The sequence below is a fragment of the Cydia pomonella genome, chromosome 26 (genome assembly GCF_033807575.1).
Source record: "Cydia pomonella isolate Wapato2018A chromosome 26, ilCydPomo1, whole genome shotgun sequence".
NCBI classification, from domain to species: domain Eukaryota; kingdom Metazoa; phylum Arthropoda; class Insecta; order Lepidoptera; family Tortricidae; genus Cydia; species Cydia pomonella.
In genome coordinates, this window is record NC_084728.1 from 7,408,444 (window position 1) to 7,421,899 (window position 13,456).

The following is a 13,456-nucleotide window of genomic DNA, read 5'->3' on the forward strand; positions in this document are numbered from 1 at the left end:
ACATAGATTTATATAAAAAGAGTAAGTATTTACCTAGATTTTAAATTTCAATACTTTTTTGTAAAATGTATGCAAGAAATAAAAGCCTTTTTTATTTATTTTGTTACAATTAAACATTAGAAACTTAAATACAGTATCCGCTTATAATGACATCCAAGGGAAGTGACAAATACGTTATAATAAGCATATATAATATAAAGCACAGTTGTACAGCTTCTTGTTTCTGTTAAGTTTTCCAATTTAATCTTACACGTGAGAGATGAATTTTATTAAATTTGTGACAATTATCAACTTGTCACTGAGAATCAAAACTAAAATAACTTACAAGCCACGAATGCACCAAACGACCTCACAGGGAAAGACGTAGTGACGGCCACGAAAACGTCCTTGCAGGGAAAGACGTGGTGACGGCCACGAAAACGTCCTCGCAGGGAAAGACGTGGTGACACTGGTGACGACCACGAAAACGTCCTCGCAGGGAAAGACGTGGGGACGGCCACGAAAACCAGCGAATGTGTTAGTAGAACCGGTCAGGATTTTACGAAAATAGGATTTATTAGGTGCCTGCCTAAATCTAAAATTAAAAAAATATAATTAAATCGTTTATTTCAGACATAAAAGTCTACCGGGTTTATCATAATTATTACTAAGTATACTTAAAGTTAGTGTTAATATTATTAAAACTAAATAATACAATAAAACTAAAAAAGAAAAATAAACTAACAGCCTATGACCTGAAACATAAGGAACTGGCGCATGCAGACAAAGCCAGCGTCTTATTAGGGGGCTGTCCCACGTGTCTGAGACAACGCTTAAGATTCTATTGGGGCTGCCCCGTATCCTGCTCAAATGCTGCAAATTGCACGGAAGACCAGCGTCGAGATCCTTAGGTGGTATCTTGACATTAAGCTGAGTGGAGACCTTTTCAGTGACGCTTAATAATAAATTGGTTCTGTCGTCTTATGTATTATCTAAACTTAAGCATTTTGTGAATAAATTTCTTCTATTATATTCTATTTTAATAAATGATAATATAGTTATAATAATTAATACAGTTATATTAAATATATTAAAACAAGCCACTCGGTATTTTAAAGTCCAAGATTGCTCGACATGTTCTCTCCATAATGAGTAGCTTAAACGGAAGCACGCGTTAGCAGACCGAAGCAGGCAACCGTTGAATCTCTGTTTTGAATCGCACTGCTAAACTGTGGAATGAACTGTCGCCTGCGGTATTTCCGGACCGATACGACCTTTAAACCTTCAAGAAAAGAGCGTACTCCCATCTTAAAGGCCGGCAACGCACTTACAACCCCTCTGGTGTTGCAGGTGTCCATGGGCGGCGGTAATCGCTTACCATCAGGTGATCCGTCTGCTCGTTTACCTCCTCTACCATAAAAAAAAGGACAATCCAGACGCCAACAATTTTTTGCCAATCTGATAAAATTGTCTGATCAAATCAGACCGTGCAAAGTTTAAAGCTCTCAAATATCACCACAAATCTAAACTTGGTGATTAAATTGATCGATTTGATCATCTCGTCTAGCCTTTAAGGGCTCCTCTATACGATGGCTCTGCGTAGGCCAGTCTAAGGGACGTAGCTATGCGGTGGAATGAGATAGCAATATCACTTACTCCCTCTAACGCATAATGCGTCCCTTGGACTGGCCTGCGCTGGGCCATCGTGTAGAGGAGCCATAATATATTTAATAATATTGTTTTGGTTAATATACTGAAAAATATTGCAAGAAAAACTTGTTTTAAAATACACGTACAAACACAATGTCGTGTATGGAGCCAACAAGGGAAAGTATCAACACACTGTGCTTCCTGCGCACTATATTATATATTTTTGAGAATAACTAACATTCTTACTCAACTTCGGCGAACAGAGAAATGCGTGGAGTAGCCATTGGTATTAAATTCATAATCCCTTATTCTTAATCTATTCTATTATTCTTATTAATTGTATCGTTTCACAGTGTATTAGTTTTATATGTAATATTGTGTAAATATTAAACAAATGAAATTAAAAGAAATAAACTTTTCAAGTCTCAATTATTTATGTTTTATCCCTATCTTACAAATACATAAGACAACATGAAAGATAAAGACAAACGATTAATGGCTAATTGCTAATTAAACTTTTTTGCGTACGCGGAAGACGCCATCCAGTAGGTCACGAATGCAGGCGATGCCAATGTGTTATACCATGCGTTTTTTGCATACAAATCTAGATTCTACAGTAAAAAATTTAAAATCGCAGCACAGGACGTCGCTCCAACAAACAGCATATATTACACGTCCACAGTGCCTTAGTGTCTCACTGTAATACTGTGTAATCTGTTTGAATAAAAAATAAAAATAATTTATACAATAATCATAATACAAATAAAGTTAATACAACAGCCATAACAGTTTCTAATTATGGATAATACGATGTTTTGCTCTGAAAGAACATGCACTAACCATATTTAACAAGGCAACTACAAATAAAACGAAGATAAGTAATGAAATTAATTTTAAAATTAATGAACGAATTAGTGAATTACCACATTCAAGAAGAAGAAACGTTTCAGAAAGATTTATAATTTTAGCAGTTATTTCTCAGTGTCTAGTTGTTTATTTATTTAATCAACGTGTGGAAGACCGCCTGTAAGTCAAGATCGTCTAATTGTTTTTCGGTTTTAACTCTTGCGCCTGTACTGTAAAGGCTTGCAACCTTTACAGCCTCTTGGTCGGTGACTGGCAACAATTAAGTACCTACATATCCGAGGGCCTGCCGCAAAAACCGAAATCCGGGGATTTTTCTCTTTTACTCCAATGAAGGCGTAATTAGAATGACACAGAAAAATGCCCGCAATTTGCGAACTTCGATTTTCGCGGTTATACTGAATTTAGAATCAGATCTCGCTGTCAGATGGAACGGCTAGGCCGGCATTCTCGAAGAAGCAGCCATTAACTTTTTGAACGCTTTATGTCATACACACAACTAAAATTCCAAGCTCCCGGGCGCAAGAAAGATAATATAAACCTTACTTGAAAGTGTAACGGTTACTTTGACAGCGTCCGCCATAACAACTATAGTTGTCCTTGGCGGTGTGGGCATGACTAGTAGCGACGTTTAAATAACAATATTTTTTTTATAACAATAATTCCACTTGTTTAAAGAAGCATTTGATTTATTAAAACTTTTTCGTCACAATATAAAAAGCGACTCCACTCCTTTTTAATCCAGAAAAATATGCATCCGCCGACTTGGAGCGCCTAGGGCTGTACCAATTAGCGGCGTCCGGTGCGCGCGGCATTGTCGCCAACCCTAGCGATGTTGAACTTCACTAAATATCGTTATAGTTATCCTAAGTTGATTTGGCATTTTTAAATTTAAACTTTGCTTTCTAAGTTCAAAATTTATTCATTTGAAACAAGAAAAAAAGGTACATTTATTAACGTCCAATATAAATACTTAAAATTATATAAAAACAAATTGACGCTATGAAGGTCAAGCTGTGGCTAGCAATGCGCCGAAGAAAATTGACAATAATTCCCAAATTCCCATGAAATGTTCTCGGTATTTTTTTTCTACCTTCCTACAGTAAGTTTCAATTTCTATTACACTTGAAACAGACGCCAATTATTGATGTAAATGTTAAATGAAACGATCATCAAACGCTAAGAATATTGAGTAATTAATCCCTATTCTGAACGGGAACTTTCTAAGTGGAAACTTGCATGAGAATTTTCTCATGAATAGAAATTTTCTTAAATTTTGAGAATGATCTGCAACTTCTTGTCTGTCTAATTTTAAAATGTATTTATTTTTATATCAAATACCTTCATAAAGCGGGTATATTATATTACTCACATTTTATTTGTATTGTATCGAATAAAGTAGCCGTAAATATGTATTATAATATTATAAATAAATATTAAGTAAGTACGTATGGCAAGTGGGTGTATTCGTTTAGACATAGTTAACAATGTGCTAAAGAATATTTTCAATAATTGCAAACTTCCCATAAAAATCCTCGCTAATTTTATACATAGCTTGATTTTAAATAATTAAATGTTTAGCGTAATAAACTTCATGCTTCTTATGCCTTATAGTAACATCATAAAAAAATATCTTTATTCTCCCTAAGGAATAAAATTGATATAAATTATAACTTCCGAAAACCTGCGTGAATATGAAAATCATTATTTTAGAGTTAAGGATGACTCACGCTACACAGGGCCAGGGCCGAGCCGGAGCTTCTGGCGCTTCGCTTTCTATTAAAAGCATTACGTCACACCGGAGCTCTGGAGTGGTCCGGTGCGGGCTCGGATCGGAGGCTAGCCGGTCATGCTATGAGCAAAACTCGGACTTCCCGGAGCCTCCGGACTACCCGGTGACTCAATTCTTCTCTTCGGGTGATATTCAACTGGTCCAAGATCTTTGTCTAATGTGCATTGCGTCTCACTCTCTCATTAAGCAAAATGTGAGACGCAAATACTCATTGGACCAAGAAATTGGAAAGATGAAAAACCAGAATACCACCCTTCGCAATATGCATTACTTACGGCGATGATTATATTTTGGAATATACTGTTACAAAAGCATATAGGTTTACTCAATAATGTATTAATCCTGATTTTAATATTTGTAATGACACTTGACTTGATTTGACATCATTCCGGATTTTGTTTGCAATTTTAATATTTGGGAGGCAATCCAGTACATTCTAAACCTGTGGCGCAAAGATGCCAATGATGCTTGCTATGGGCAACTTCTTTTTAGGGTTCCGTAGTCAACTAGGAACCCTTATAGTTTCGCCATGTCCGTCTGTCTGTCTGTCTGTCTGTCTGTCCGAGGCTTTGCTCCGTGGTCGTTAGTGCTAGAAAGCTGAAATTTGGCATGGATATATAAATTAATAAAGCCGACAAAGTCGTACAATAAAATCCAAAAATTTTTTTTTTTTAGGGTACCTCCCCTACACGTAAAGTGGGGGTGAAATTTTTTTTACGCTTTAACCCTAGAGTTTGGGGTATCGTTGGAAAGGTCTTTCAAAACTAATAGGGATTTTCAGGAACCATTTTTTGATAAAGTTAATATATTTGGAGATAATCGCTCCGAAAGAAAAATAAAATGTGTCCCCCCCCCCTCTAACTTTTGAACCATAGGTCCAAAAAATATGAAAAAAATCGTGGAAGTAGAGCTTAAGAAGGACATTAAATGAAAACTATAGCGGACATGATCAGTTTAGCTGTTTTTGAGTTATCGCAAAAAGTTTTCCCTTCATAGTAAAAAGACTTTAATTAGGTACTGATTATGCAAATTTGCCTATTTGTTCAACTTGGGTGAAAGGTACCGTTTCATCCCTTGGTTAACAATTTACTATACTTTAAGCTCCAGTTTAGCTTATTGTGACGGAAGAGTAACTACGGAACCCTACACTGAGCGTGGCCCGACATGCTATTGGCCGGTTTTTTATTATTGTCTTAGACAACGGCATTCCAAAAGTCTCCGCTGTAAACTCAATAATATACCAGCAATACTTTTAGTTTGCATATGCATTCGCCTACAGATTTGAAATAAAACAGGATCCGCCATTTTGGCCATCCAGTCATCAACTTCGTCCTCTTGTGCGATGTCTTTTTGAAACATCAATTCTTTCCTGAGCATGTTTAGGAAATTGATAGGTGATGGTGTAGGGAAAGCTTGGCTCGCTTCGTAGGTTGATTCGGAGAGTATGTCGAGGAAGTCTCGTTGGCCTTCCATCGAGATGAACTTGTAACATAGGATGTTTAGTGGACGGAAGCCCCTGTAAATGAAATGATGTCGTTATTATACTTGTGTCGGAGCCATAGCAATTCTGTATCCGTCAGAGATGTATCCATAAGATCTGTCAGACAGATCTGTCCGTAGACACATCTATGCCTCACTCCCGCTAATACGCACATTAAGAGAAATATCCACTACGGAAACATCTGTATTTTAAACTTAGCTGACATTATCTTTCTTTCGAGTCAGGGGCTTTTCTTATCCCAAAAACTGTGATACCATTGAATTATTATTACTACGTATAGAACCGGCACAGAGAACCAGTATTTTGCGCCATGAGTTGTTGTCGGCCGATAACAAACTATGAAAGCGGAGCGTAAATCTCTCGACCTAATCGTGTAAGCGCCATGAATCTCTCAACCTAATCGTGTAAGCGCCATGACTCTCGACCTAATCGTGTAAGCGCCATGAATCTCTCGACCTAATCGTGTAAGCGCCATGAATATCTCGACCTAATCGTGTAAGCGCCATGAATATCTCGACCTAATCGTGTAAGCGCTATGAATATCTCGACCTAATCGTGTAAGCGCCATGAATCTCTCGACCTAATCGTGTAAGCGCCATGAATCTCTCGACCTAATCGTGTAAGCGCCATGAATATCTCGACCTAATCGTGTAAGCGCCATGAATATCTCGACCTAATCGTGTAAGCGCCATGAATATCTCGACCTAATCGTGTAAGCGCCATGAATATCTCGACCTAATCGTGTAAGCGCCATGAATATCTCGACCTAATCGTGTAAGCGCCATGAATATCTCGACCTAATCGTGTAAGCGCCATGAATTTCACGGCGCTTACGACGATTTTGTCGCATGGTTCACTCCCCGCTCCCCTGGCCTACAGGTTGCGATTTTGACAATTTCATTGTTTGGTATGGCTTATAGCATCTCTAATATGAAATAATAATAACTCAATGAAAAATGAAATCAAATGAAAAACATTTATTTCGAGTAACTATAGACCCATAATTTTTTTTTAGTATACTTACTTTCCTAATGTTAGTACTTAATTATTCTCGCGTTGTTGTATTGTGTTCAATGTGTGATACCTATATTTACAGTCTGATATGTCTGAATTAGAAACAGTAAATCATAAGTTCACAGGCACGGATTTAATGATATTACCGGTTTTATAGTATAGATCTAATGATCATATGTTAGATCACAGAATTACTTACATTTCTCTCGTAACGTTCTGGGTCTGAATAAGCAAGATGTCACTCGGAAGGCTTGTGAGTGCGGGAAGACTGGACGGTTCAAGTGCCTGAAAAAACAATAGCTTATGTAGTTAAATACCTTTTGAAAATATAGATAGGTGGGTGCCAAGTGCTGAGCACGATTAAGAAAACCAAAAAACCAAAAAATTTTAGGTAAGCCAAGAGACCCTTCACGGTACCACGGTACTTTCATCCTTTTATTATAGGGAGCGATTTTAATCCATAACTGTAAATTGGGTTAGCAATGCAGCTTGCACGCTGCAGAGCTTAAAGAACATTCTCAAAATTTCCGAGAATTTCTGGAAAATTTCATTAAAAAAGTCTCATGCAAGTTTCTAAGAAAGTTCCCGTTCAGATTAGGGATTACTCACTGTCCTTGACCGCTGACTACTGTTTCATTGGATATTTTACGTCAATAATAGGGAGTATTACTGCAACATTCTGACGCCAGAGAGCAGAGGGCTTACCGCGAACCACGTTCGACGTATTGCCTCCCTGTCACCCTTACGTACGAATTTACAAGTGCGACAGAGAGGTAACACGTCGAACGTGGTTCGCAGTAGGCCCTCAGCAAACGTAGTGATTATATGCTCTTTGTTGGCGTCTATTTCGTATAAGTGACACAGAAATCGAAACTAACTGTAAGAAGCTTTGGCAATAAGCGTGCAGAAAGAAATACCAAGAACAATTTCATGGGACCTTTGCAATTTTAAACAGTAAACCGTAAGGTCATAGGCACGATAATGTTTACCAGTATAATAGGGTTGTTTCCATCTACAAATCTTAGGGCAGAATTGTATTCCAATAAATTCTTTTGGATTATAAGAACATGTTAAACTACTTTTAGGGGACCTGTAATGACCATATTTTTGTAAATATTGAATTTAAAATATCTTTTGGCACACGTCACGTGACCAAAGGCGAAACGTCTTTGAAGATTCTGATGACGTCACAACTCTCGGATTGACACTGTTGACAGTTAGGCGATAAACAACAAATGACAAATGTCAGTTGACAGTTCGTATCTTCTACGTGTGTATGTAGTTATGTGTCAAACAGTAAACTGTGACGTCACACAATTTTCAAAGAGCGTTTTGGGCGCGAAAGCATCTGTCAAAATATATTTTGTTAATTTAACATATTTAAAGCTTTTTTTAGTATAAAAGTTGAATTTTAGGGCGTTTCAAAAAATTGGAAACAACCCTATTCCCATTGAAAATTGTTAGATTGGATAGATGTATTCTAATGAAAATGGGATGATTTTAGGAAAAAAGTACCAATAACCAGATGTGAAAATGTCCATTTTTATAACACTTTGTATGACAACTGACACCGACTGACGCTTTGGTTGTTAACCACTCAATCAAGGCCCCAACGTTGTCCGTTCTAAATACAAAATTGAATACTCAAGCAGTAGCTATTTTGGCGGTTACACTGCTGTGTATGTTTGGGTAAAAATGTGTGTGTGTGGGGTTTTAGGGATGTGGACTGGTCGATTTTAATCATGTTATATAATCGATAAGCGCTACACAGCGGAACGGAATAGTGAATAATTGAAGCTTCGGTATCTTCACTATTAAAAATAAACATCATAGATATGCTAATGGATAATAAATATTTTAAATGGATAATGGATAATAAAATATCCATTCTTGCGGTAAACATAATTTAGTAGTTATATATGTATTGTAATTAAAAATTCGAACTTTCTCTACGATTCAAACTGTATCGTACTGATAACCACGATAAAGAATAAAAGCGTTTTATGAGAATTTTAGTTATAGTTAATCCTTTCAAGTAAAATTAAAATTGTAAGAAATGTCGATTATTTATCGACATGACTTTATCGACATGGCCACAGCAACCTGCACTATTCCTGTTACTTTCGCACTTCCATACTTGTTAGAACGTGACAAGCATGGTGACAAATGATAATGAGCCTACAGTAGGGCTAAGATGGTCGGCTCTTTATCATTTGTCACCATGCCTGTCACGTTCTAACAAGTATGTAAGCGCGAAAGTGACGGACATAGTGACAAGTGATAAAAATGGAACCGTGCTGCCACCGCAGGTTACACATTGTTAATCGTACATAAATTCTGTGCTAACAATGCACGATGTAATATATATATATATTGTGTAATGAAATACAGTCAACAACCATATTGGACTTACACCCTATTGTCCCTATTTTGCTTGTTTACTTATTCGTTGCTGTATGTTTTTATTTTATTTATAAAACAAAAGCCAAGGGGTTACGGTGGCAGCTGGCTTTCGCTTCATCTTTTGAATATCATATATCTATGCACTTAATCATGGAAAATTGGATATAGGTACCTCACTTATAAAAATCTTAGGTTTCCCTTGAAGAGTAGAAGGCTGGTTGGTAAGGAAATAGTTTAGCACATCCCACTCTTGCACGCAATTGTCTCTTTCTGTCGTATTTTCATCTGGACACGACAACGTCGCGACTGCGACTGCGCCAAAGTTTGAGAAATCTTGCTGGAAAACTGAAAACCGTAACGTAATCGTAAAGGAAATATTTGATAGAGGCCGTGCCACTGACAAACAGCTGTGACGGCCCGGCCACGACTTCACGCGGCGGCGGCAGCGGAGAGCAGCGGCCATAGGTGGGAACGAAAGATCGGATCGCTGTGTCTCGCTCAAACCTATGGTCGCCGCTCGCCGCTGCCGCCGCCGCGCGAAGAGTGGCCGGACCGTTACACTGCAATGGCGGACGGTTTAAATGTGTGCGTGTCGCGAATGCGACACCTAGGCGGATTGAGTACATTTTCTCCAGTTTGGTACGAATACCTTTCTAGCTCAGTGATAAGGGTCAATTTATTATGGCTTAAAAAGTAAGTGCGATCTCAACTTTAGGAACATGGATAAATATCGTATTTTATGAACGATAGCGTGATAATTGATTAACTTATCTATGAAAATTTATCCTGTCTCTTTTTTTCTTTCGATCGCTATAATTTTTGCAACATTCGACACGCATGGCCGGCGTAATATTTTTTTCTTCAAACGTAACTTATACATACTGTGCCTTAAACTGTTTTTTGACAGGTCTTTACAGGCGGTTTGTTTACAAAGGGCCTACCGGGAAACGCGAAAATCTACATTTATTTGTCTGCCCCTTCATTGCTCAAATATGAGAGTTTCGATTTTCTTGTTTTACATTAGACCCTCAGATTGTGATGGATGGTGCTAGTGGCGCCCCCTACGCTGAGTTTCGCGTAATATTCCGTATATACTGCAGTGACGTCTCAATCCGACTGACGGCAGATTGGTGGATGAGGCCTTAGAGATAACTGTCAATGTGTGTCACGCGTAAATACTAGGGAATTGGCGGATGATAGAATCCTAGTTGTGTTTTAGTGGAAACACGTCCTTAGTATTCTAGCTCCATGACCGTATTTGTTTAATACCACACCACTTTCGACGACCGATTTGACCTAGTGGGTAGTGACCCTGCCTACGAAGCTAATGGTCCCGGGTTCAAATCCTGGTAAGGGCATTTGTTCGTGTGATGAGCATGGATATTTGTTCCTGAGTCATGGGTGTTTTCTATGTATTTAAGTATTTATTAATATTTATATATTATATATATCGTTGTCTAAGTACCTTCAACACAAGCCTTATTGAGCTTACTGCTGTGGTACTTAGTCAATTTGTGTAACAATGTCCTATAATATTTATTTATTTATTTATTATTTATTTATACACCAACCACTATAATATTTCTGCCTGTGAAGCCGATGGTCCTGGGTTCAAATCCCGGTAAGGGCATTTATTTGTGCGACGAACACAGATACCTATTTATTGGATGACACGAACTAAGTATACCTCAGTCATTGGCGTCTTTTTAAGTGTCGTAAATCGACATATGTAAACATGCAGACAGAAAATACCGAGAAATATTCTCTATATTTCATGGAAACTTTGCAATTTTCAAAATAAATAAAGAAATATAGCACATAAAGGGCTCTTAAACCATTAATCCGTTACATAATAAAATAAAATAAATAATAATAAATATTATAGGACATTATTACACAAATTGACTAAGTCCCACAGTAAGCTCAATAAGGCTTGTGTTGTAGGTACCTAGACAACGATATATATAATATATTATAATTATAAATACTTAAATACATAGAAACACCCATGACTCAGAAACAAATATCCGTGTTCATCACACAAATATATGCTCTTACCAGGATTTGAACCCGGGACCATCGGCTTCATAGGCAGGGTCACTACCCACTAGGCCAGACCGGTCGTCAAAGACAAAAAATAATTGTATTTGAAACGAGATACAAGAGTGAACTTACACTGGTCAATTTTATGCCAAATCTCGTCTGAGCTACTATGTTCAGTTTCTATGGCATTTAACTGAAATCTGTGGTTTTGAAACGCGTGTAAGAAATATAATGTCATTTCGACATCTGCGTCGCTGTTGTTTATAACTAAGATTGCGTTTTTTTCGAATCTGAAACAAAAAAATATATATCACGGGTCAGATGCAGCAGACAGTAATATTGGACACATCACACAGCACGTATAGTAATTATGTCGGTTCTTCAAAATTCAATTTTATTTCCTGCAAGTGGGCTTCAAGGGATCTTTTACAAGTCAATACAATATTTATAGTGACATCATATAGTGACATGAAAAATAAATAACAACATTTAAAAATACAACAGTCAGTACCTGGGTAAACATTACATTAAAATAAATAATTACATAATACAATACAACAGAGATCGAACCATAGAGACTTGGTTAAAAATACACTAATTAAAGCAAAAAATATCACTTTTCTAATCCGCAAAAAGATAACGTGCTAGTCAATCAGTGCTAACCCGTTATATTTACTTGCGTATGTTTACATGCAATTAATTACGCACCAATTGTAACTTACTTACGCAAATAAATATAACGAGAAATTCAGTTTTCGGACTTCAGACGGTGTCATCTCCGGCATCTCCTGAGGATGCCTCGTAGAGACGCGAAACACGTGTCAAGTTTTGTACTTTAGGTCGTGGGTTATTATATTTATTTGCGTATTTATTGTTGCGGTGGGAGGGTGGGACATTAATTGCATGTAAAAATACGCAAGTAAGTATAACGGGTTAGCACTGATTGACTAGCACGTTATCCTTTCGCGAATTAGCAAAGTAATATTTTTTGCTTCAACAGATTATGATCAAACTCACCTGTCAAGCTCATACGTATATCTAGCCCTCGTACTAATTTGTACGACAGGCTCATCATCATCATCATCTGCCACCTCGTGTTGGACGCTGCTGCCACTATAGTACACGGCACTGTGCTCTTCTAAACTCGGACCTTCATTTTTGTAAGTCGGTTGGTCAAATGGCAGTGCGATTTGCACTATACCTTCAAGCTTGGTGTTGTTTGGAGGCATTTTTGTCTAATGAACAATTGTTCAAACCAAACAAAGAAATACTACGAAAAATTAATAACAAACTAATTCACATATTACGACTAATTTGAACTGACAAGTGTGTAAAAGGTAATATTGTAAATGTTTTCAACTTTTGTGAAGACAACGTTTAAACATTGATATATGTGAAGACAATAACTGGAATGAGTAATCGTTATCTCTTACCAATTTGCGATAGCATGGATAACATTTTGATAAAGACTAAATGCTAAAGGCTGATTCACATAGATTCCTGAATATTTCCATTCCGTTAGTTATAAACAGTAGCAACGCAGATGCGGAAATGATAATGTATTTTTCACACACCTTCAAAACAACAGATTTGAGGAAATAGCCATAGAATGTGAACACCAGAACGCTGGCAGCGTAACGGGACCGCGACGCTTTCATATTGTTCCATACTAGGCTCTGTATCTTTAGGTATTGAAATAAAAGTAAACGAACAATTTGTAAATGTTCTGGTAGTTATAACATTTATTGGTTAACCAACCAAATACAATACCTCCTTGATCTGTCACTGAACGACCTGATTTTAACCTACATTATTTGATCATGTAATATTTTCATCTACCCTCAACTGGCTTAAGGAGCCATTTGAGGGTAGATTTTGCTTACATTTATTTAAATGACTAAAGATACAGAGCATAGCAATGTGGCAAAACTAATTTTCATAAATTGCAAAATTCTCATGAAATGTTCTCGGTTCTTTTTCTGCACGTTTATTCCCAAACCTTCTTACAGTTAGTTTCAATTTCTATGACACCTGAAATAGAAGCCAATGGGTGGCTTAAATGTTAAATTAAACAGTCGTCAACAAGACCGGGAACTTTCTATGTGGAAACTATTTAAAATAGGTTCTAACTTATAACTTCCGAAAACCGCGTGAATATGAAAATCATTCATGAATGAAAATCGTGTTGGTTTAAATCATTATACGAAAAT

At 37.1% G+C, this 13,456-nt stretch overlaps 1 protein-coding gene across 1 annotated transcript; it reads right to left on the reverse strand.

The window, feature by feature from the left end:
* Positions 1-1,291: 1,291 nt before the first annotated feature.
* On the reverse strand, positions 1,292-12,527 carry LOC133531894 (uncharacterized). Its single transcript, XM_061870305.1, has 5 exons — positions 12,264-12,527; positions 11,379-11,536; positions 9,376-9,548; positions 7,000-7,085; positions 1,292-5,801 (listed from the first exon to the last, which is right to left on the reverse strand). Exons 1-5 carry the CDS (start codon positions 12,473-12,475, stop codon positions 5,471-5,473), a joined length of 960 nt encoding a protein of 319 aa, XP_061726289.1. The 5' UTR covers positions 12,476-12,527; the 3' UTR covers positions 1,292-5,470.
* Positions 12,528-13,456: the final 929 nt, after the last annotated feature.